Below are 27,771 nucleotides of genomic sequence, written 5' to 3' on the forward strand. Positions count from 1 at the left end.
TTTTTAAAGGTTGTCGGAAGACGACGGATGCAGGCCACTTCTAGCGGGTCTTATTGGAAATCTATAAGGGAGGATTAAGTCCTCCAGCAGTCGTTCTATAACTGAAATGATGACTAGTTAATATTGGTAGGATTATTCTTTGCTTTTTTCAACCCTAACTTCCTTTGATGTTTGTATCATCTCATATTTTCACGTACATATTCTATATTTGATTAAAAAAACTCAAATGATTTGTATGATTTCTCCATTGCTAGAAACGGACAGGCAAGGAATGTTAAATAAAAAAAAAACTATAATATTTATAAATTAAGTATCAAATATTTATCAGAAAATCATTGTAGTGAGGCGGAATTCCGCACCAGATCCACCTGTTGCGGCGCAATGTTATGTCTCTGAATAAGTAATTTAAGAGGTAATTGGTTATTTGCGATGCAACGCGCGATTTTCTGAATCTCCGCAGTATTGGATACATAAAAGCGAAGATTCAATCCACGTAAACGTTCTTGAACGTGGCATTTTGATATGACTCACTTCTAATGGGTTCATTTACTTTTAGAATTAGAAAATACATAACAAGAGTACTTAATGCGCTATCGGTTCCATGTAAGTAACAAAAAAATGACACCATCTTTGTTTTTGAAAACGTCCTTCATCACGAACAGATAAATTTAGAATTAAAGGTAGCAACACAACATAATACGACCATTATTTAAATTATTTTCATCGCAATTGGTCGAATAAACGAGGGATTTAACAAAAGAAATATAAATCAAACTCAATGATTTTTTCTCATGGAATCTACATTTGTAAAAATATTTTAATTTATGTTAAAAAAATACTTTTTGTTCATTTTTCTTAATGTTGGTTAAGAGATAAAGTTTCGGAGAAATAATATAAAGCCGTGGTGTCTTAATTCTTACGAATATAATAAACATGGATTAATGCTAAATCAGTCGAGATTTAAATTTTATAAATTTCAATACTCCAATATTTGTTAGAATCGCTATCATTTTTTTATTATTTAACGCGTAAGGGCATCGATGGATTTCTTTGTCTACACTTATTTTGTTTGTTTGTTTTTAATAGAATATGAATGCTACTTTAAAGTCTTTGTTTTGTTATAAAATATTATTAAATTAAGTTTAAAAATTTTTCCCGAATTTAAATCTTATCTTTTCTTAGTATTCACGCCTTTATTTTTTTCTTAATTTTACAAGTTATAAATAAAAACTGAATGTTGAAATTTACGAGTTATAAATAAGTAATTTTTGGATATATAAGTATATATAAGTAATATACTATTATAAGATGGTCTCTTTGTTCAAGCTTTGAATCGGTAGTGAGCTGTGATGAGTTATTATCGGATAGGGGTTATCTTAGGAATCTATTTTCCTTTTTCCCAGTTCGTAAAACTTTCGGATCCTTTCGTTTTCAGATTTTTATATTCTACGTTATTAAGTGTATGCCCATTCTAATTAAATTTTTCTGCGTTTTGTATTTGTTTAATTATTATAATATTATGAATTATTAGGTATTATTATATTAGGTAAATTATCTTTATATAATACTTCTTTTTTTAGTATCAGTCGGCATCCGTCTATTAAAATACAAATCTTTTACAATCTATCATAATTAGTCAGTAAGAGATCGCGAAATACGAAAAGATCAACTATACTACTGTATTGTTATATTTATACGTTCATCTTAGAATTAGTTTGTAAATAAATTAATACATAAATAACAACGGCGTTGTCAATCCGGGAGCCTTCGCAATAAGCATTGTTCATTTGCAGTTGATATGGCCATATATATGTCAATTCTCACTTCTTAATTTATAAACATATTTCTACCAATATCTTGTAATATACAGGCAAACTTAATGTGTTAATTTGAATACAGTTTTTTTTATTATTTAAGTAGATAGATATAAGCTGTAATCGAGGTAGGGGTTAATTGAACCGTGGAATATTACCGTTGCTTATGTCGCTTCATTTTGTTTGAATTATCTAACACTACTATTTGGTAATGGCGAAAGAATTTAGTGATTCATTAAACTCAAGGACGAATGTACAACCAGATTAAAATAATAAGAGCATAGAGAGAAAGAAACTTGTGCCATGACAGCTTCCAGCAACCTGTAGTCGCCATTCCACGTCTCACTGCCGACTATGACGATACTTTTGGATGTATGAAAACTATGTACATTGAGTACAACATGACAAAGACAATATATCCAAATAATTAATGAATAAAACTTTCATAATGGCTAAGAGAAAACACTAACATTTGCAAAACTGAAAGGAGTTAGTTGGAAAAAATAGTGACTACCAGACTATTGACTAAGTTTTCAGTATCCCACGAATTCACTGTGAGGATGTCAGGTTCATTCCGTTGTAAAGAGAGAGGCCGGGAACGTTGCTCCGGGCTGACGACCCGCGAAGCAAGTTGAACGCCAATAAAATAATATACAAGGAGACCTATTGAGCCATTTACCTTCAGTGATCAGACTCCTCTATATTCCTTACCAAATTTAAAGTCATCTATGCAGAGTTAAAAGTCCGGTTTAAAAAAGGGTATAATGTTTACTCCTGACAGGTCTTCAACATATTGCCGTGTTTTTTGTTCCTTCAGTATATTATAAAGAGATTTCGCTGTTGTATATACGTATGATTGTATTAATACAAAAACTAAACATATCAAAGGCGCTGATACAAGTAGAGGAAATGCACAATTTAAAAATAAAGTGTACAAAACATCTGCAGGAAACCGGTCAATCTTTAATAAATTTAATAAGTATTATCCTAAATGACATCGGGCTTGCGAGTTGAACTACTCAAACATTAGGGGAGAGTAGGGTAATGAGAGTCAGTGGGTAATGAGAATCACCCACATATCCACAAAACAGTACACGAGAGCGACTCGTAAATGAGGCCCTCTACCCTGCCCTGGCCCCCAGGCGTTGCCTCGAAAGTCTCGTACCAGTTGGCGCCCGCACTTCTGAGATATGGCTGTATTTTGTTTTTTCGCTCTGCTGATCTAATTTTTCGTCAATGTAAATTAAAAGGTAAGTGTCGAATAATTTGCAGTATACGATTAAGACATTCACACGTGCTTAGTTAGACATTTAAAATTGTGATGTGCAGTTCTTAGCGTGTTAATATGTTACAGTTTTATTTTCATTCATTTTTTTTCTAATTTGTGTAGAAGTGGGTAATGAGAGTCGGGTGACTCCCATTTCCCACGAATGATCACGTATCGAAAGAATCATAATCACCAGTTCCGAGCACATCAAAAGAATTTCATCCCATAGTACCAAGCACACCAAAACAGTCAGTGTCTGCGATTAACTCATCAGATCCTAGCACTTCAAGTCAAATTACATTGCATGATTTAATCAAGTTACCAGAGAAGACACGAATTATTAATACAAGGCAATGCCGAAAAAAACAACATGCAACACTTTTAACTTCAACGCCATTGAAAGAAAACCTTGTAGAAAAAGAAAATAAGAAAGAAAAGAAAAAAGGAGAAACATAGAAAGAAAATAAGAAATGGAAAGGTAAAGGTCAGGGAAAAAAAGTAAAGTAGTGAAGAAGACTCCTGAAAAGGTAAAGCGTCAAATACTTCAAGAATCGAATGAAACCTCTGTATCTAATGTTGGTACTAACGATTTGTGCCAGCATGATGAGGATGATGACCTAAAAGATGTGAGAAACAAGTGCCCAGTATGCAACGATTTCGGCAGAAACAATGAGATATGGTTCAGATGTACCTCATGTGGTCTATGGGCTCACTCGGAAAGCACTGGGTGGGACTCAGCTCAAGGTTATGTCTGTGATATGTGCTAGATTTTCATTGACTCTGATTGCCCCCAGGGCGACCACCATTACCCTCATATCGGTGCAATGGGAGTCAAATCCGTTTTTTTTTTAAACTTGAATAATTTTCAAAGTTGATTGCCAAAGTGATTGAAACTGATCTCAATTGATAGTATATTAGTTATATTATATTTAAAGGCGGTTGCAATAAATATTTTGTTTTATAATTAATTTTTATTTGATTCCTCGCTTAAGTGACCCCCATTACCCTGTTTTACCCTACTTGAGAAGCTTTTATATAAGCAATGGAATTATTACAAGAATATTATTTTACAACAGACAAGGAAAATTTATGTTAAACGTTTATTTGAAAAATTTCTACAACGCGACGTCAAAACGAAATCAACGTATCATATATCCATTCCCTTGGTATCTAGGAGTATATAACACATTTTAAACCGGTTTTTCTAAATAGTTCGCTTTGCATTAACAACAATGCGATATTTAGTTCAGCAATAAAAGCAAGGTGAACGCACTAACATTGTCTAGCGCAGTCAAATAAGGACAATAGTTATGGATAACATTGAAGTAAATCATATAAATCGCTCACGTAAGCTTTATCAGTAACGAGCCCACGCGTGTGAGTAACGCGCGTGGTCGTGTACGAGCGGACGTTTCCTGCGCTGCACGCGCCCGCAATTCTAATTAGTAATGGCGGCACATACAGAAAGGATCCAACGCTCTAGGTCCTGCCTGCTATTTGCTATTTCTGCAAATTTTTTACGAACCATAGTTTACGTTTGATTTATGTGCGCTTTTTAAAAGAGATAAAATGGCAGAACATTGCAAAACTTTACTCTTTTTGGCAAAAATTAAAAAAAAAATTCCGCTGACATTTAGAGGCTTGCCGAGTTTGAAATGGCAGAAGGCTAAAAATTTTAATGTGTTAAATTATTTTATAATTAATGTGTAAAATGCGTTTAAGCATAGATATTATTCTACATGAATATTACTAAAGAAATAAAAATGATTTTTACAGATTATATTGAGGGTTATGTTAGTTTCTCACCAGTAAGAGCATAAAAAGGCCACAAAAAACCCATAAAGTTTGCGAAATAAGGCTCAAAAATATAAATACGACTAAATTCTTATTCTATACAGGAAGTAGTTCCTGATTCGACACGTATGTAAAATGACTTACAATCTATGAAGACATGGCGGTGACGTCTTTTGGACCGAAAATTGTCTTTTTATCTAGAACATTGAAACATGTAGCACTAATAGCATTTACAATTTCTTGGGAAACCAATGTATTCAAAGACTAGGGTATTCCTAGAAATAAATTAATAGTAAATTTGTATGCACTGAAAATAAGAGCGAGAGGTATTAAAGAAATCTCTCTATAACTTACTGAAGGATTTAGGCCTGTCAAGAGCAAATGTAAGCATATTTACGGAAATTACTTCTAAAGCAGTGTTGGTAGAATAATTTAAAATTTGGTCAGGCAGCTCTACTCTCATCTCTCATACCTAGTAGTCGGTAGTTGGTAAAGGCACGCGCTACTTGGTCAAGCCTCCCTAAACCTGTCACGCGGGGCGTCAACCATGTGCACTGTATCCTTAAGGTGGGTGATCCCTACAACGCGATGGACCCAACACTCGCACGTTGAATCCTTAAGTATGGCTTATTGGGCCTCTCTCTCTATTTCTTGACAACGGGTACTGTAAAATACTCCAGCTTCTGGGCTTCAATAACTATCGCCTTCTTGGCTTGGCTTTTGTACGGATTGATTGGGCGCATGGGGCCACATGAAGACACCTTGGCTTGAGATACTATTTTTTAGGACGCCTGACGTTGGACGAAGCTCTACCTAGTGATGTCTTCCTTTTCAGTTTTTGATCTGCGACGATGTTACTTAATTCACACAATGTGCATCTCAAACCTGAGATTAATTTAATGGAATAGTTAAGGACTTTGTTATTGTATTTATCTCGATCATTATCCGGTTTAGTTATTAAGCATTATAGTCGCACAATGTCGTATAAATAAATTTATATAAAACCGTTTCCGTTAAATATTGCAGTTATATTCAACATTGTCACTAGTTTATAAGTGAATATAATTTAACTAATTGCTAATTAATAATAATAATAATAATAATCTAATAATGTAAAGGAATATGACAGGTTTATATGGTGCATATTTAAATAATAATATATTTTTTGTGCTCAAATAAATAAAAAAAATATTTGTTAAGCCAGTTATATTGTAATTTATTTATGGTCCGTTACATTTTTAAATGCATTGAAATAAATTACAGAGTATAACATTCGATCGAAATAGGGCCACTGATGTACAGAATAAAATGATCAGTTAACGATATGGCCTTACTTGAAGCAATGATTAAAATATACCAGAGACTGAATTGGTAAATGTATAGCCGGAAATATATAATTATCAGGATACCTGAATGTTCAATTATGCCTTGTTAGTAACGAAATTATGTATTTCAATATCTCTGGTATTTCCTCTTATTAATATTATTTTCCCTCGTGATCTTTCATTGCCAGCTTTTACGATGTTGAGTCATCGTTGCCCATAAACACGTAATTGTAATAGCGCTCGTAAGACGGTCTAGACTTCAATCTTGAATCACCAATATTTATAAACATCTCTGTAGGTTTTGTGTAAAGTTCACAATTAAATCATACTTTTGTATATTGAGTAATGGTGGGCTTCTAAATATATAAATTTCGAATCATCATCTTAATCGTTTTATATAATTTTTCTATAGGACCCCATAAATTTCCGTTAGGACCGGTTGAAGTCAACCCGCTTCCGGCGTCGATTGTCCACCGTGTGGGTGGATATCGCAAACTGCGCTTGCCAGTTCGTAGTCTCCAATCTAGAACCTGAAGACCCCATCAGTTCGGCGCAGTATGTGGCCTGCATACTGAAACTTCAACTTGCCAATCCATTAGTCTATGACGGTTACTTTCGTTCATCAACGTATCTCCTCATTCTTGGTTTAATGTCGTAGAGAAACTCCCAGCTAAGTCATCTCTATGGTTCCTTAAGTGACTGTGCTTGCAAGTCAGGTGCAGAATAAGAAACTTCATTTTAACTGCATAAGTCATTACTGGTAATAAATATTAGTCACAGATTTTTGTTTGAAGGCAGTGAGGGATATTAGACGAGTTTTATCAGATTGTTTCTAGAGTTCTTAATGTCCATTGTAACCTTTAACGTTCCACTTTCAAAAGCTGTTCAGATTCAAAAATAAGAACAAAAATAAATATTTAGTTATCAAAACAGCCTTGTGTTACTTACATAACGAATTTTTATAAATATAATAAATATATTAAAATTAACCGACTTAAGCAAATTATCTCCTTACAAGAATAACCGCTAAAATTACAAGCTAATTGGTCTAAACATCAGATTTCATACTCGTGATAAGGCTGCAACTGTTAAGCGAGCAGCAAACCTTTTTAGTTGGCGATCTGAAAATATTTAGGCTTACCTTAAAAATCAGCTTTAATTTTGAGTAAAAAGAGCTTTTTACATTTTTTAAGATCACATATGCAAATGTTTTTTTTTTATGTTAAGGGCAATTATCTTAGATGAAAATCAAAATATATTGATCACAGTTTTAGTGTAGTTTTTTCTTTTTGATTATAATATGTATATATATATACATATATGTGAGTGTGAGTGTGTATGTGTGTGTGTGTGAATAGAAGACCTTGAAAAAAATTATAATTTATATGTCATAGTTACTGATACGCTGATCTTGATTCATTTTTTATGATTAAATATTCTGAACTGAAAATGCATGATATGACAAACTTTTTGTTTTGTTTATATTAAAATTTGGTACATTCACTCCTTTTTTTTAAAAATAACTAATTATATAGTGGCGACACTAAAAGCAAACAAGCATTTTAACATATCAATACGAACAAAACTTTTTCTTCGACCATACCTCTTTTTAGACATGAACAATTATTTCCTTTTCTAATGATAATAACGGAGTTATCTAACTTTAACATAAAGTGTCATCATATAACAGTCATTAATAACAGAAGAATTGTGGTAAGAATGTAACGAACGAAAGGTCATATGATGCATGAAAGAAGAAAGAGAAAATAAAACTGTTCGTGAAAAAAATTAAATAAATGTGAAATAGTCCCTGTCCCACACAATAGGGGGTACGAGAGGCTCCCCATAGCGGGGGCCATCAACAAAAAAACAATCATTCATAAATCTTTAATACGAAAAGTTAATCCTAAAAGAAATTTCTAGCACTTCTACATAATTATTACTAAATCTACTACTACTATATCAACCAGCCTCGAACACTGTATCCAGCCGTTTACTATGGAATACGGCGGACCCGGCACCCGCACGGTGAATTAAATGCTCAGAAATTATGTCTATGTTAATACAGTAAGTAATTCACAAACATAAATTGCCTCATCTCTATCAAAATTTCAGCCAAAGAACATTCACTGCTAGACATAGGTTTACCCTAAAAAATTACAATTTAATCTGGCGGAGATATTCCGAGCTTAGCTCTCTTCATGGCTCACTGAATGTCTGTGAGCTTGCCAAAGAGGCTGAGTGTGAGAGATCACTTCAGTACTGGAAGTCATAACTAGTAAATATCGACCCTACTTTCGTTATAATATACCGAGGGATACGTTACATAAATAAATATACACTCTGAAACATTTATATTATTTTCTTTATCTTAGTCCTTAAAATTTGAACAATTCATTTACAAATGAATTGTTCAAATTTTAAGGACTTTTTGTAAGGTTATAAACCAATGTAAACTTAATTTTAACCGGAAAGTTATAGATGATGCACTTTTTACCGTGATTTTCGCAACAATCATATTGCCTTCGACCACTGACCTCTCTCTCAAAGTGGGACTCAATAAGCTAGTGGAATGAAATGTCTTAAATAATATAAGAGCAATATGCAAGAGAGGTAAACACTAAATGTTTAACAAGTTTACAATTTGTCGACTGACTCATAGAATACTAGTTATTAGTTTCATAATTGCCTTTTTGACCTAGTTGAATGTAAAATGCAACGTTGTTAATTAAATCAAGTACCATTAACTATTACGTCGTGGTATTTACTACGATATATTACTAGTTTTTACTAAGCAAGAGCTGGACTGCGAAGGTCTAACCCATTGAAATTGATAAAACTACACCAGATCATTACACTGTAATAAATAATGTTAAAACCTGTTATTTAATGTTCAACTTAAAAGTAGCAGCTGACGTTAGTAATGCGCTGATCGTTTAAATGAATTGAATGAATATAATGTAAATATTCCTAACGCTGTCGACTGCAGTCTACTTTGATAGACCAATAGATTGGCTACAGTTTTTACTTTTTATTCAAGATAATCATCAGATACTCCATTAATCAGATAATTGAAAAAAGCAACAGAATATTGTTGGAATATATACGTAACCACAGATAAAATACATATTGGTTCTGTTGCCGATACTATGAACTTATTTCAGAGTATTTAATAATTCATTTTTCAAGTCTTTCATCATCGGAAGGACATGATGATCTACATCTAGCGTCATCATAACATCAAATCATAACAAAAGTGGCACACAATGGTAACACAAGAAAATTTTACTTCAAAGATGTCCACTACCAGTAAAAGTTCGTATATGGTAATCTAATTATAGCTAGTTGAAAAAAATATTGAAAGAATAATGCCACTTAGCATTGAAACTTAATTATTTCTAGAAACATGTATAAAAATCCACGTCTCCTGTATCTCATGCTATATTATTCAGACCGAGGTCTTCTTTAGCTATTATCAAGCTTCTGATTTAATTAATGCCTTATGGTCCCGTATGCAGTTGCCCAAAAATAAGTTACCAACTTTATGACATCTAGAGAAAGATTGTTTTTAATATCGGTTTAAAGCGTGGACAAAAAGTGATAGTCATCGACAATAAAATATTAAAGTAAATACTTACGGGTATTTGGTAGAAAGAACCGTTGTTGACTGTGGGATATGAAGTCAGCGGTACCACTGGTACAGAACCGTTGCGTAAGAGAATAGGTCCCTGTAGTGGCGTTACCGCTGGCTGTCCAGAATCTGCAATAACGTTAAAGTGTAAATAAATAACTTAAAATTGATATTAAAACAGTACAATTAGTTACTCTTAGTTTATTCATGTTTTTTATCAGTTTCGATAATTTATAGAATAGAAGAGAAATATTCTAGAAGAGCCAAGTTTTATAGAAATCAAAATAAAATTTTCGTCTCTTATCTCTCCATGTCGTATTAACTCGTATATATCTTGTATACTTCTTGACTGGAAATTTGTTAGGAATATTTCTTTCGCTAAGTACATAGTAGGGACTCAGCTAAGATCGGATTTTACGAAATTCCACCCGCAAGGAGATTTTCATCCTCATTAAACAAAATTCAAATTTTGAAACTATAGCTGTGATAGGTCTAAAGGTTGGCTAGGTATTTTTTGGCGAGTATGGCGTTACTACCACGAATGGTTTGTACTAAATTAATCCCATAAAAGTCAGCGCGGCCCACGCAAAACAGGCGGAGAACAGCTATGTAGTAGTGTAATATATAGTAGCTATAAGGGTACCAAACGCGTCCTGATCCGATAAAACTCAGCGGGATTTATTTTGTTATATGATTATGTTCAAAAATGTCTTAAGATCCGGCAGTCTTTTGGTTTCATTTTATGTAAATAAAAATCAATTTGGTCAATTTAAGCATTCTAATAAAAAAAAAATCTAAAAAATACATGTTATTAATTAGCTATTTATAATAAAGTAACATCGCGTATTCACTTCATGTGACGACATAATTAAAGATTTATTCTATTTTCAAAACGAGTAATAATAATATCCTAGCAAACTTAAGAAAATAGCTGGATTTAAAGCGTAACAATTTTTTTTTCAGAATTGTAGACAGTTAAAAGGTCATTCTGCCAAGTTAAGACCGACTCTCGTTAGATCTAACATTAATAACACACGTTTTAACAATGTAGATAGCCTCGATATAGGCGGGGAACTATATTTGTAATAGGACCTAAAAAACTACCTTTGTTTTTTTATGAAGTCCTTGTTACAGTAGTGTTTTAAATAAATGTTTTTTGATTTTCGAATCACATTTACTTATATATCTTTTATGAAAACCTTTGAAACATTTTAACGACTGTTTATTTGTCCTTTATATAAAAAAAATCTCAAAAATTTGCTCTTTTTTAGGTCATTCTGATAACTGACATTGCAAGGTTTTTAATTAAATCTTTGATTATTATTAAAAAAAAATAACTTACTTAAATATATAAATGCGATAATAATATCAATTATGAATAAATATTATGACAATTCGACCTCTGTATTGAATAATCTTAATTAAATATATTTATTTTTTACTTTAATTTTGTAATAATTGTAATCAAGGTTAGAGTGTAAAAAATTAAACTAAAGGAAATTTACCTATACAGGGTGATTTTTTGTAGGTGTGTAAGAGTCAAAGGTGTGAATGTATTTAGTTTTAACATTTGCCAGCATAACCTTTAAAATTTTACATCGATTTCCTATTAAGCTGTATAACGTGATATACTCGTATAACTTATGTCAGTATAAAGTCTACAGGGTATGATAGGAGAAAATAATTAATTTTGATATATAATAATCAAAATTTTGAAAACATTTTATCTTCTTTACTAAGTTTATTATTTTTGATACTATTGGTTTCTGGATGGAGTGTATCATAATTTGACAGAAAATTAGCTATACATTAATTTCTCTTTAAAGCTTTTACACCAATAACCAATCATCTTGTATGTATACAGTTATTGCTACACTCCCACACATGCGTGTATTGGAAGTGTAAAAAATTATGCAACTAATTTGCATTTATTGCTTGAAAATATGATTAATAGTTATTACATTCAATATTTTTAGCAATGTTATATGATACAATACAATTGTCACGAGCGTAATTTGAAAACATTACGCCATAAATGTCTACGAGTGAGTGTTATTTATCTGTTGTTTCAATGAACATTAATTTATAGACTCTATTCTCGCCGTCTTGATGATGTCTCAAGCCTCAAGATTACGAAAGAGTTTCTATAGAACTTTTTGCATTTGTAGTAGATTTCTTTAAATGCATAATTATCAAATTCACATCATCATCATAATTTTAGTACCTAGGACGTTCCTGCTAGACGTAGGCTTCTCCTTAGAATTTCAGTAGGACTGGTCGGAATCAGTTTGCACACAGTTTCTTTCAACGACCTTAATAAGGTTGTATATCCATCTTGTGTGGACGTACTACATTGCTTTTGCCGGCCAGTGTTTTTAATTTCCGAAATATGTCTTCCGAAATATACTATGTCGGCCACTTTAGTTTGTCTAAGAATCTAATCATCCCTGATTCGATCTCTTAGAGAAATCCCAATCCTGGCTCTGTTTTATTTAACGATTTCAAGTTTGCCCAAAAAAGCCTGAAGTGAGATCATGTTTCACAGCAATAAGTCATCACTTCTAACACAAATTTGCTGTATACTTTCATTTTAATTGAGGGGTATTGAACGCGAAGAAGGTTATTGCTTTTAATTGAGATAATTAACTTTTGCATTGAGTTATACTGTATCGATTGCAAATACGCTGAAATGATAAACAATTTGCAAGGTAACATAGGGAATGGTAATAAGTGTCGATTAGAATGTCTGAATGTCAACAGTGACATTAATCATATAGATGTATTAGCATTGAAATGTGGGAACATTGCTACTGAGAATGAAGTCTTTCAGAGAAATAAGTACAGACCGGGAATAGATAATGTAATCTGTAGCCCAACGTTTAGGCCTAACATAACGATCAGATAACAATTATAAAATATGCTTGTGTCCTAACTTCTCCGTCTTTGTCTTAATTGTTTATGATCAGTAACAATGTTGTATAATTTATTGTTACTGTAACTCAATCATATACTGTTTGACTCTTTGTGTATGTTTTTTTAATTACACATCTTTTCAATGCTCGGCTACAATTTATTGATATCATGTTCTCCACAGACTAAATGTTGACTAGAATGCGATCATAATGTACATTTGTTGACAACAAAAAGTGTGTATATACCTATGGAAAATTCATCAATGTGTCGATGTCGACCAATGTCAAGCTGTATTTAAATAAATTCGGAGCGCTAGTAGGTAATTAAATAATTGATGTTCTGATAGCGCTAGCCGCATTACCCGCTTTGAAAATGGTCCAAAGTTAATATTTAAAATATTGACCGGGTTAGTAAGCAATGTTAAATCATAAAGTAATTGCATAATTATACCTCGCGTAATGATAGATGGAGCAACGTAAAGCAAACTTTTCTAATTCCTCTTTCGTATAAAATTCGATTTTTATTCCGATTTTTACTACATTAATGAAGGTATACTGTCACAAGTTTACGTTGATATTTATACTTATTATTTATAACTCCTAATATTAGTTATTATTCAATATTTCTATAGAAAAAATATGAAGGAATGTAATAAAATATACGAATAATATTAGCAACATGATATTAAAATCAATGATTTACGATAAAAACACATAAGTTTAACCCATATATGGCATTAACATCAATGCATTTTCGTATTGTTTCATAATTTAAGCCATTGGATGCATTATATAAATTTTATTTGAATAAATACATGAAATATTAAAATAATGACTAATAAATTCGTAACCATATATAAATTATGCGTAAAATTACAATATTATAGATAAAGCAAAGGATCTATGTGTTCTTTAGGTCTCGAAACTTAATAGATTCTTCTGAAACAAAAATTTAAAAAATACCTGACATAAATTTCTGTAACGATTTGGTTACAACACTGCGTATACGCCACGATAACTTAATTTAAATCTTTTTTTGACAAACCATCAATGAATCATTAATTGATCAATATTTTGGTTGTGTATTATTTTATCTTTTTTATACGGAAATCCTCACGCCTAACGCGAAAGCAAAACAAAAGGTGGTCATAAAAAGCTTTGACCCTAGCTAGTGCATAACAATAAAAGAATAGTATCACATATGAGACTTTTAAATTAAAAGTATATAAATGGAAAAATATTTATATAAGTAACCTACAGTAATATTTATGGAGCGGTGGAGCGGAAAGGAAGGTGATGTGTATAAGAAGATATGTAAGCCAGGAGAACTTAAGATATTGTGACGAAAAATAGATGCTGAATGAAAGAAATTGTGTAGAATGTAAGAAAAAAAAATGTGAAAAAATTATTAAATCCAATAAAAAGACCTTGTCCCACCTTAGATAGGAGTGTACAAGATGCTCCCAATAGCGGAGGCCATTTAAAAACATGAGAGTTTTATGAGCTTAAACCACGGACTTTTTTTAGAAGACGTGTACTTTTTATATACCTCGCGATGGATGGTCCAACGCCGGTGAAAGTTTACTGCTGACCTTGACTGCCCTGCGGGTTTATAAGTTGAACAGCAATGTGCAGGCCACTTAGCGGGCTGAATAGATGACTGTTGACGTCATAAGGTTCTAGAGTTGAGACCACGGGCCGGCAAGCGTATGACGTCCACGCACAAGAGAAATAAAAGATCTTGTTTAGATACGATTGCCGATTTCAATCGGTCTTAATGTAGGTGAAGCCTGCGTTCAGCAGTAGACGCTATACGGCTGACGTGATCATGATGGTAATACTTTTTATGCATTGTTATAATAATAAATAATGAGAAAATAATATGAATAATGAAGGCGTAAAACCAGTAAATGAATATTAAATAAAATAAACTTTAATTATTTAGAAAGGTCTTTGCATATGAACTAGAATAGAATTGTACATTACAACATGTCTGACCCAGCTTCCGACAGCACAATAGACCAGTCATCCTCGGATTTCCAAATTAGATTATAAATATTAATAACAGCGCAATCGATGAATGGATGATATTATTAAAACTGGTTTCGAATTGCTACTTGCATTAACACTTTCAAACTAGTAACTGTATAATGAGCACTTTTTAAATCTACTTCCGGCATATATAGATAAAGTTAATGAATTTTAGTCAACATAACAACTATGTAATAACTTTTTTGTCGTTTGGTATCTATCAATATAAAGTGAAACGTATGTGAAAACTATAGTCTCTGGTCTGTGTCCACTTTTTACGTAATGTTATGCAATAAGGTTAATTATTTACCTATATTTCTTAACTATTACTTCTTTATGCGTTAAATAATTAAGAAGATGAATATTAATATTTTTAGATATCGTTCGGTAATCAAAATAATATATTAAGATTCTTATGACATTATTTCATGTTAGCCTCAAGTACATACTGTTGTCAAGTGAAAAAAAATGTTTTTTGTTATACAAGGCGATTAGTCAAAATTATAAAGGGATATTTGTAGAGCTCATTTGCTGTCAATTAGTGTATGGTACTCCCTATCCCAATATAAAAAGTTAATAAAGTAACCTTTTTTTTAATGATCACTTTATACATATATATTGGAAACAGTTGTAAAAGCTTTGAAGGTTTTTGCTGAAAAAGCTTTTACACGCATATTTATATTTATATATATATATATATATATATATATATATATATATATATATATATATATATATATATATGAATACACACACACATAACCTATCGACTTGTATGCAATAAAGGAAATGTTTAAAAGATATCATCGTTCACTAAAATAAAGTCAACTCACATAAAAAATTCTAGTCATTTATATTTAAATGTAAAGCTTTTGATGGCCGAAGACTTTCATTTAGATCAATTTTCGGTTAACATTGATGCTTTAAAGCTACGACTATTATGTTTTATGAGATATAAAACATAGCGGATGATCAAACATAATCTGGGTTTGCATTATATTAAATACGCCTGGGCCATGGTATCCACGACGTAATTCAAATCTAACCTTAAACTGCCGTTACATCACTAATGAGTTGAATGTTACAACCGTTATCAAGCCTTCACTCATAAATCATTATGGTGCCAAGAGACAGCAATACGTGTTAATCATTTAGCTGTGTTATTTACTTAGCACAATATTGTTACTCTATCATTCATTGTTAAAACACTATTTACAACAGACGTGAATAGATTATTTTGTTTTTTTTACTAGAATATAAAGCTTTTACACAAGTTTAGAACAAATTGCAACTACCAATTACAAGTCAACGCAAACAAAAACGGTTCAAACACAAATAAAAAATAGACAATACTACGATGTATGCGTAGCATTAAGATATTACTGTAATTTATTATAGTATAATATAACAAATAGAGGACTAGACAGGAATTGATACTGGTCAGTCAGACAATTTAGAACATTACAAAGTAAACGATGAAAAGAATCAGACAATACGTTAGTAGTAATACTAACACTGCATTCGATTTGCGTGTTCATTGTTTTAAAATTCAAATGCAAAACATCTTTATTCAAGTAGGCTTTTACACACACTTTTGAATCGTTGACTATTTTAACATTATAAGTAATAAACTACCACTGGCTCGGAACGCTGATCTGTTCACAAGAGCCGGCCAGAAATTTAACAGTTGCTCTTTTAGATGAAATTTAACATTTTTGTGTACATTATAATATCAATCATGTAAATGAGTTAACAAATCAAGTTCCAGAAATTTCGATCAACTAAAAACTCTTGAATGCTAAACATTTTTAATCATAAAATGCGTTGCGACTATTGTAATTATAATTTAAAATTCCAAGCAAATCGAAATATTTAAATAATTTTAAACCAGAATTCACAGATAAAACTCAGACTAATGAAGAAGAGAAAATGGATGTAAAAAGGAAACCGTGTCTTCGATTTGTTAATATTATTCGCGCCTATTGCGGAATTATTGTTTCTTAATAAAAAGCTGAAATGTGCATTTAAAATTCAGATAACATAAACTGAAAAGTCGTGTTTGTAAAAATAGTCATAGATTGTATTTTATCACACACATAAAATTAAAACGACTTGACTCATTCGATTAATGCACAAAGAAAGATCGTAAAATTGCGAGAATAATAGTGAAAAAATGTCATCTCCTTTCCCATACAAATACAGAATAAATTAAAACACAGGTCCCTAGCTGTCAAACATTTGATGTCAATGAAAACCTTAAATAAGGCGTGTTTGGATTTAATCAAAACAAAATATCTATAAAACAATTATTTTTGACACTTATAGTTATTTATTATAATGCCACAAATCAAAAAATCTTTTTCTAGCTCTGAAATACCCTTCTTTTAATTTGACTACGCCAGATAACTTTCTTATACGAAATCTAAAAGCTTTCAATATCTTTAACATCCCTATAAAACGGCGGGGTCTGAACTGTTTCATGAAATGAATTTAAAAATTGCATATTAAGAAAATAGACATACATCGTTGTTACTAATCAGTGTGAATACGACTTTCTAATTTATTATTATCTAATTGGACAAGGTGAATGGCTAATTGGACTACAGTTTGTCTCGTCAAATGATGTTACAGAAAAAAAATATTTGTTTTATGATCTGTGTGTGGTTACTAAGCAGTTTTATCTAAATTTTCAAATGAAAGTTTTCAATTATAGATAAAATCTACTAAAACCACTGTAGCTGATTATAATGTAATGGTTTAAGGAAATAAAAACAGTTATTATAAAGTACTGTATAAGGTTCTATGAATCGTACGTTTTCTGTGGTTGCGAAACTTTAAACATTTGATGACTCACTCTTGTCATTCAAGTTACGTTCGCCGTAAGGCTAAATTGTCGCGAAAAACTAGCGCGTTTTATGACTTAGTAGTACACGGTTTAGAGGCAAGCGGAAGGGGGCATAGTGCATTTTAATGTACACCACGCTTATCTCTAGATGTAATGAATTATGTTCGACACAAAGAAACTGGTCCGGCGTTACAAGTTGGTGTAAGGTCGGTATTTGAAAGGGCGAGCCAGCAACTATAGGTATTTGCGGTCATTGGTCATATACTTTTCGTACTCTAAATGCATGACAATGGTCTATAATAACCATCTAGACTCACTTAACATTGTGTACTTATTTTAGCAAGGAAAAACGATGTTACTTTTTTAAACCTATTACTTAATATTTTAATGTTAGTCTTAATTAATATAGTGTATCACATATTACACATGTCTATCCATTTCTTAAAATGTCTATTAGAACAATGAAAAGTGTATCATTTATGTAATATTACTAAAAAAAATCATCTATTTATTTATATTTATGTACAATTGTGTTTCAAATATTTTTATTTATTTTTCATGATCTGTAATATAACGACCTCATGTGATGAATTATAGTTTAATGGCGCATATTCCAGAGTATAATCAAGTATGTTAATTACATTATTCTGGAGAATATTCTGGAATATTTTTACCACTCATGGCTAAGACGTCACAAAGCATTTTGCAATCCAATATCTGGTGAAATATCTCAACCGAGTGAATCGCTTTAAGACTTGAGATGCTACTATGTCTGTCCATTAATTACATTAATTACTGCGCACAATAGTTTGACAGTAATAAATACGGTGGTGTTATTAACAAAAACATTATATTTGATTGAAACCAAGAAGCAACCAGCATTTAATTCATAGCCGAATGCAATAACATCGACATTATTACATAACATCATGTTATAAAAATTCAATATAATTTTTTCATATTTATTAATATTCTAAAACACATAAACCAGGTTATCGTGTATATATATCGACTTTCATAATATTTTCTTCTCTTTCTTTCGTAACACAAAAATAGTATACACAATTTAATATTTAAGAAAGCTAACCCCTTCCTTCAAAAATAATTAAACTTTACTCACCAGTTAGAGATTAAAATGAAGTATGCATTTACTTGTACAGCATGATAATGTGGCTTTTGTTTAACATTATGTGTTAAACTCAGAAAAGGTTCATCATAATGCAGAATAAGACCTTCCTTCCAGTCATGTTGACTTGCGACATCATAACAAAGTGTTCATGCATCTTTACATAAACATTGGCAACGGTATAAGTAAACGAACCGTATAATGTCCGAGAAGTATGTGATAATCTGTCTGAAGCCGTCGGAGATAAACGTTGTGAATAAGTACATTAAGTGTGTAATAAAGGAACGATTTACGTTATGTTTGTCAGGCTGTGACAACTTTCATACGTTAATGGAATGAATGGAATATCTTCACTTTTAACTCAAGGTCATTTAATAAAAAAATAACTGTCAGAACGTAATTATATTTACTTTCTAAAATGTCAAAGGTATTTTTTTGGTGTTTTCATACTTAGGTTATATTTGTATTTAATATAATCAATATATTATTGAACATAGTTTGCTAGTTAATACCGAAAAGAATTACGACAATTTCTAATATTGTTTTTTTTAGTACTCTATAAGAAAACAATGTATTGTGATAAATGTAACATTTATGATAGAAATAAAAATTAAATCGTTAGAATAAGAAATATTGTGATAAACTGTGAGATAAACCCTGTACTGTGATAATTGAGGAGAGGATGAGAGGCGATGCAAAGAAAGAAACTAAGAATAAATGAGAATGTAAAATTTTGTGATGTACAAAAGAAAATGAATGAATGATAATATGAAGATCGATAGTAGTGAATGACAGTAAAAAGAAATGTGAAGAAATTATTAAAGACAAAAAAGTTCTTTTCTCAAAAATAAGAGGCGGCCTACGAGGGGTCGCCAATAATGTTTGCACTTTAAAATGTTTTTATTACACTTACTTGGACTACATACTTAAGATTCATTTAATGCGTTACTAACATGCATATATGTGTAAAAAATAAGTGGTAGCCAAATAAAAATGAATAAGTGTTTGTGTTTTGTTTTATTGATTTTTTCTTAAGAGACAAGAATAAAATCCTTGATTTTGAGATTTTAGATTGCAATCAATTCGATCGGTTCTATATAGACTATTTTGTAACGTAACATCACCATACATAAGATGAAAACGAAAATAAAATCTGTGATATTATATATAGTAATTAAACCTAACTGCAGTGATTTAGGATAGTTGAAAGGTTTAAAGAGCGGAACAGAAAAATAGAATGAATTATTGAATGAAAAAGACAGAAAAATATTGTGAGGAATGGAAGAAGAGAGTAAAAATAATAAAAGAAAGTGAAAGATTTAATATAGAAAATAAAACCCCTGTTCCCACATAAATAATATAATCCAGTGGTGTCAACTCGGATTTTGGGTGCTTCAATCCACAACAGAACTTCGCAAAATAATATCATATGTCAGTGATATATAAATGTTGTATTCATCTGTTAGAAAACAAAGCTCTAATTACAAAGCCTTTGAATTACGGTACATAAGCTTTACGAATGTATGGTTTTAAGCATAGTTATTACGTGTTTATCCCGATTTTAATAAAAAATTGCAAATGTTAACAAAATTTCAACAATAAAAATATAATTAAATTTATATTTTTTTATAAAAAAGATTTCATTAAAAATATTAATTGAAAATAAGTATAGATTGTATTGAATGCGCACATTCATTAATAAATTTTATCTACAATTTTAAACAAACTGACAGATATAAGAAATAGTATAGGATTAAATATCGAAATGTTATTACACCGGAACCAGTTACAGTCGTGAAATAACAATAAAAACTTTGACGGAAATAAAATTTATTATTAATTTTAAGCGAATCTCACTAAAACTCAATTCAATGTGCTAATAATTGGCAAATTTTATTACTCACAGGCCGCCTTGGCATCGTACTAATAAAAGTTATCTTAGTTCATTAGAAAAGCAAATAACACCTATTTCAAAATACAGAATAAAATGTTATTTATTGATTTTATGTCGTAAACCAATGATTAGTTAGGAGAATTTTTCATTATAATACATATAGATAAAATGTTTTATTTCGTTACATCCTAACACGATTTTTTTTAGTTATGTTTAACATTAAATGTCTGGCAACCAGAAGTAAATCTTTTCATTTTTTAAAGTTATATGTATAAGAAAAGTTAAGTACTTTATAAACTATTGTTCTCGTGATTTACCATTTTTATTTCAACCAAAACCTTCGGCTTGACTCATCACGTATTTTGCGTTTAGCAACAAATTGATCAATTTATTTTTATTAATGAATTACATAAATAATCATATTTCTTAACATAATTTTTAGATGATAACCGCAAATTAAGTTGTACTAATTCAACATGAGGTAAATGCCTCGAACAAGTGCTCCGACCTCTCGAGATGATACGAGTTCGAAAGTGAAACCAAGGTCGCGTGATGTTTCTGTGTGACTTGCAAACGAGGGGGCTTGCGATCATGGACACGCTAAAACTAACGTTACACGCTTCATGCTGTCATCCAAACTGGCTTTTAGTTAAGCAATGTTTAAGTAAAACAGATGAACAGTGTTCTTGTTGGCATTATGTGGTCAACTTGAAATTTACTCAGGTTTTGCCTGTGCGTTTTTTTTTATAATTCGTGCAATCACTAAAACGAAACTTTAAATGACGACCTACTTAATGTTTAGTGTTATCTGAAAAAATTCTATACAGTTTTTGAATAGATTTAAGGGTAATAAATGAGTATAAAAGTCTCAAATCGAAGCCGAAACGAATACAAAGATTTCTTAAATTGGTGGTACGTTAGGAAATATTTTACACGAATGTAATTTCCATTAAACTTTTTATGAACATAATTAATTAATTTATTAAAATGAACCTTTATTTACGATGTAACTTTTACAAGAGAGATTATAGATCTTAGTCCACGTATTATCTTTGACCTGTGTCATGCTGACATATAGGAGTTTCTTAGGGATGTATTTTACCAGAGATTGCATGTTATTATATAATTCACTATATCTATCACGTAACCTACAATCGAATCTAACTTTACTTTTGTTATAAACATTTTCTGTTGACCCATTGACTCTTTAGGCTTCTGTATAAATATCCGGTATCAGAGCCCTGAAAACGCTTAGCGTAGCTACTTTTTCATTAAGTGAGCTTGGAGGCTCTCTTAGTTTTTTCATATAACAAGCCAATTGTTCATAGAAATTACTTTTATAAAATGCCTAAGAATGTTTCACTATATTACAATGTCAATAACAAGAATTAAAGAAATAGTAGTGGTAAAAATATTGTTTATTTGTCAGCAAAAAGCTTTCAACGTTTTACACGTATTTTCAATCAACCTGTATAAAGATATCACTCTAAATATCACCATGCTTATTAATTAGTTTTTCTACAGGTATGCGATAAGTGACTGATTTCTGGCAGTAGTACGTCTACAGGAATAGATAGTAAACAATAATTTATTTTATTACGTAGTAATCCGAATTTTGAAGACATTCACTAATCACCATGGATCTAGATCTAACGAATAAAATCTTTATGTTATTTTTACAGTTATTTACGATGTTCCTTATACTATTTGTACTGTCAGTATATACCCAAAGATTTGAATACTTTGCCTTTTATAAAGTTACGCTACGAATCATAAATCTGTATTATAGTTTTGTGACGCATGTCCACACAGTGGCAATGGGACCTTAACATTTGATATTGTGGGCCGTACAAATGTGCACAGCAAATAAAAATATTTTAGAATCTGACTTTGAACTTTACGAAGGATTCTATCACGTTTTTTACAAGCATGAGGAATGTGCGTTATAGTTTGCATTGGCATGTAAAACGGAATGAAGAATTGTTTGTTAATGCCCTTTTCCTTGCATACTACAACAATAAAAGTTTTTATAACTAAAGAGCCTTACATTATTATCATCATCACCATCAATTCAGTAGTAGGGCGTCCAATGATGAACATAGGCAACATTCCAAATTACTCCAAGTCAGGTTACTTTGCCCCGCACTTACTTGAAACCGTAACTTCGAGAAGATAAGTTTTTCCGAAGAAGACAATGAACCCAAGCCATGTTCTTGATTAAAGTTTTCATTTTATTGTTTTATTTAATTATATTTGTTTAATAAAAGCCTGTTTTTCTTTATATCAGGGACCGAAATCAAATATTTAGATCCGGTGATGGAAAGCAGTTTTTATCTAATTCGAATATCTAAAATTAGTGATATAAATCTATGTCGAATTTTCCATAACATATTTTAATATACAAATCTCTGTGTTGATTTCTGGAACTTTGTCTTCATTCCAAATCTCATTATTATGATAATTTCATGTAACGACGTCGTATTATTCACATGTGTATTATTGATCGCATGCAATTGTATCGTTAAACTGTTTGATACGAATTAAACACAGAAAACTAAGCAACAAGACCAACCACCATAACAGATTGTAAAAAAAGCTTACCTGATCCTGACGCGTCGTCGTAATATTCGTCGTCATCATAATCAAGAACAGCATGCAGTTGTGTTTTTCCACCGGAGCCTCCAGTTTCTACTTTAGTGAAACCACGTGGTTGATCTGGTGGTACATTTGAACCTCCCTGACTATTTCCACTGCCGCCACTCTTACCACTTTTAGTTCCTATATTTGTCTGCGGTCTTTGAGACGGCGTCGTCATTGGATTATTTCCAAAATACTTATTAACATTTTTGTTAGGTCCATCTAATCTTCGATTGCTAGGCGTAGTTACAGGCAGATAAGAACCATCCGCATATCCTGGATTATAAGGTTGACGTGACGAACCGTCTTTGTCTCTCCTTTGTTCATAATCATAGTCTCCCGTTGGATCGTGGACATATTGTCCTGTATTATCGTATTGGGGACTGACGCGCTGGTTGGCGATTTCTATGTCAAGTCTGGTATTCTGTAAAATTTGCGTATGTATTTGACCTGCGAAAGGGTTGTGTGGACCATCTTGGTGTTGATATTGCGTATACTGTTGTGGGGGTGGAAGATAAGCGGTGCCCGCTCGCTTTCTTAGCTTCGATCTTTTTGGTTGAGGTTGACTGTGAGGTACTGTGAAAGGTTCATTGCCAGGATACTGTGGTGCATATTCTTGTTGATAGTCCGCTGGTGAATATAGCAAGTCATCTAGGTCTACGTGAAGAGGAGCAGAAGTTGTGACCACAACAGCTGGTGTCGCAGCCCCCACTAATGGCAATGAAAAATTAGCTACAGCCATTTCTCAACGATTACTCAGCATTACTGTGTATTGTAAACTTTATATGATTTTCTCATCTGAACAAAATTTACTGAGAAGTAATCATAATAAAGTCATCATAGCGTGAATTTTACGTTAATAAAACTATTGTCATTGTCGCATGTATAATTCCATAATGCTCCAGGAAACCTGAAAACAAAGAAAAACTAAATTAAATTCTCTTCGCTGTTATTGCTTCATAGTTAGGTCTGTACACAGTTGTATTATTCACAAGTGTTTATATAAATATTTATTTCTGGGTTTCCCTTATTCATTGACATCCTTGCAACTTTACAAATGGCACGGCTATTTGAAAGGAGAATCGTGACGCTTCTATATGAATGTCGACATCGTACAGTTTCGGACCCGAAAAAAGGGGAAATCCGATATTAAACATGCAAGTTTCATTTTTAAATATTCCACTGGTACACAGGCTTACCCTTAGTATATTAGAGATATTATCAGACTATATTTGTAACAACTTTTATAGCTTTTTGTTTAGCTACAAATAAGTAATGTAAAAACCAAAAGTTTTATGTAATATTGTGTTTCGTGTTTTAAATCTAATAAATATTATTTTTAAACACAGGTCAAATTATGCCTCTCAGAGACGTCAATCTGAGTCAACCATCTGTTCTAGTTAATTCCTTACATTTAAAACAAGCGAAACGCACTCAGCTGAATAATATAAATTTTTAAAAGAATATGAGATCATTTTTTATTAAAGCATTGAAACGATTTATTTTTTGAGAAGTCATATATAGTGTAGTAAAACTTTATATATAAACGTCCTTTTTCGTTTTTAATCCAGCAACAGGAACTTTCTGAACATTATATTGGATTCTAATTTAAAGATGTAATGTTGGCAACAGCCCATAGAAATATTTACTAACTCAATGAAGACACTCGTTTTCAATAAAGAATTATACGCACACTAAATTTCTTATTGTTTCTAGTATTTATATTGTGTATTCTTTATGAACAAGTACAAAGAAAACAGTAAGTTTATTTATTAATTTACCTTTCTAAGTTTGTGTATTGGGGATATAATGCCTTTAGGCATTATCTACTAGTAACCCGAAGCTATTGACGCGATAATTAGTTAGGCAGGTGTCTATGAGTTATACAAAAGTTAATTAGATAAGACCATATGCTACAGAAACATGGTAAATACTATACTTATAATATAATAACGTACAAAAACGTATATAGGAGGAGGATATAATAGAAACAAAAATTATACATATGCTATAGATATAATTCGTTATTAGAGAAAGTTATGAATACTATATATTTCGGCGTATAGGTCTCGAACCTTCTTTTTGAACATTGTTTATCGACTATCTACCTAAGTCAGATTTGTTGATAGGATGGAATAGTAAAAGATAATTTTATTTAAATATTTGTAAATTCCTTCTAGTCTTTAATAAATACAATAGTTAGTTTATAATTTTGGCATAATTTGTCGCGTGTTGTCCTTGCACGCTCGACCAGCGATAGTATCGACAAACGTCAAAGGTATCACGACGCGCGCGCTTGTAAGAAACTTACGATGCAACTATGGGAACTCAACAGGTAATTAGCTAAGTTAAAAACACTGACATAGTTGTGTAAGCATGTTGTAAACTACATACTGAGCAGCGGTAGAGGATTGAGACTTGCTATCATAGGCCGCGGGTTCGATTCCCCCGGACACAGTATTTCAAAATTAATACTTAGTGCATAAATTCACACTTAATTATATAAGTTTGCCAGTGCTCACAAAACAAGTTACAAGAGGATGGATAGCACCGTCTTCTGCGTACCATAATATCGTATTGCGTTCGCCAATCCGCTTGTCAAGTGTGGCGATTATAACATATCCCTCATAAATATCTTTGAGGAGGCCTTGTAGAGAGCGTCTATCGCTTGACATGATGGTGACGAATCCGAAATTATAAAACAAAAGAAAAAGTTCTTACCGCGTTAGAATTACATTAATTTTTGGATAAGGTGTAACATACATAAAATGACAGTAAATGAAATGTACATTCACCCCTTTAAATCTTTTATACCAATAACCAATCACTCCGTATAAAAACAAATCTTTTAAAACTTTGAACTAATTTATAATTTTATTAAAACACACAAAACCTATTTATAAAAGTTCACTGATAGCATCGGTGGTTCATTCTTCGATGGACAATATCAGTATTGACAGTCAATACAACGTATTTCATTTAAATACATTATACCTAGCTGTCACGCAAGATAGCCTTTTACGTCTTTGAAATAAATTCTTTAAGGCAATGTGCAATGAATTGTTTATATGACCCTTAAGATTTTCATTTCGTGCTTTTCAAGGAATTAAATATTAAAAGGAAAACATTAATAAATCGTTTTATCCTGTACTGTGAATTCAAAAGTAAATGTTAAAGTACATCGTAGTTGTTATATAAATTTTCCACATGTGAAAAATTGAATTAAAGGTTGAACAAATAAAAGTTTTGTAACTACGCAATTATTTTAAACGAATTAAATGTCACTTAATGGTCTCATAACTTTTAAACACGAACACTTTTTTTGCTTTTCACTTTCTGACATAACGTATACATGGTGATTAATTATTGCTGTAAAAACTTTAGAGGGGTGAATGTATAGCTTTTGCTGTCAATTTATTTTTTATATAATTATTAATTGTGAAAGTAATTTCGTTATCAATAATCGTAAATTTTTAATAATCATACAATCAGCAACTTTATTTACTAAAAATATTTAAATAAGGAAAAAAACAATACAATAATAGAAGATAAAAATTATTGGAAATACAAAGAATTTTAAAAATTACGTAAGGGCGGACGATTTCTTTTTAATCTGAGGGCAACCTGTACAGAACGATTACTTTGTATACAATTTTTTTAAATTATGAATAATACGCCACTTCTTAAAAACAATGATTTCAGAAATAATTAATAACGTAATGAATAATTCAGTAACTAAGAAAAAGCGTTTTCAAAATTGTGATTACTGCTTATGAAAATAAGTTATTGTTTACTATCTCTCTGAGTGATCAATATTTTTGAAATTATTTCTTAATTATTGATTTTTCAATTTCAGAATAATTTTTTATTATTGATTTTTCAATATCCCTATATTATGAGTAATAATATAGGAAGATTGAAAAAAGATGTAAAAGTTTTGAAGGGGTTTGCTGACCAAGGAGACATAGTGAAGGTGATTTTTCTCTGTTTCAACTATATGGATTTTGGCTTTCAATTAAAGTAAAATCGTATTAAAAACTAATACTACTAATAAGGCCAGATATCAGAATAAACAAAACGTCAAATATCGCAAGCCAAATCTGAGCGTTCGATTTTATTACATTACACAATCGTATAAAAGTCAGTTGACTAATCAATTCGTGATTTTGTGTTTGTATTACCAAGGTAGCGGATGACAGTCGAGTCGTTTCTAATGAACTACATTTAATAGATTTGATTAAAAAAACATACACTGTTACTGGAATTATATCCTATTACGTTTTTGGTAATAAATTTTGTTAATTTTATAACAACTGTCTTTCAACAATTATCATGACGATTATGTAAACAAAAGTGACAACGGTCTTTAAAAGATAAAGAGCTTAATTAGGTCTCCCAATCCATTAAATAAAATAAAGTAATGGCTCTAACAGGGATTCCCACGAGTGTCGTCCAGTTTTGTTCTTGTAAACAGATGCAGCTGAGCATTTTGAGT

General features: G+C 31.4%; 1 protein-coding gene across 1 annotated transcript in view; it reads right to left on the reverse strand.

Moving 5' to 3' along the window:
* Positions 1-27,771, reverse strand: part of spz3 (Spaetzle domain-containing protein 3) — a 41,647-nt gene that overhangs the window by 6,798 nt on the left and 7,078 nt on the right. Inside the window, exons 2-3 of the mRNA XM_068761614.1 lie at positions 23,241-24,186; positions 9,839-9,960 (exon numbers count right to left, since the gene is read on the reverse strand). Coding sequence (XP_068617715.1) covers positions 9,839-9,960; positions 23,241-24,018 — 900 coding nt within the window. The 5' untranslated portion in view covers positions 24,019-24,186. The remainder of the gene's footprint in view (positions 1-9,838; positions 9,961-23,240; positions 24,187-27,771) is intronic.

This window comes from Battus philenor, unplaced genomic scaffold (assembly GCF_028537555.1).
Source record: "Battus philenor isolate CCGP_79_NKW_IND1 unplaced genomic scaffold, ilBatPhil1.0.hap1 SCAF_15, whole genome shotgun sequence".
NCBI lineage: Eukaryota > Metazoa > Arthropoda > Insecta > Lepidoptera > Papilionidae > Battus > Battus philenor.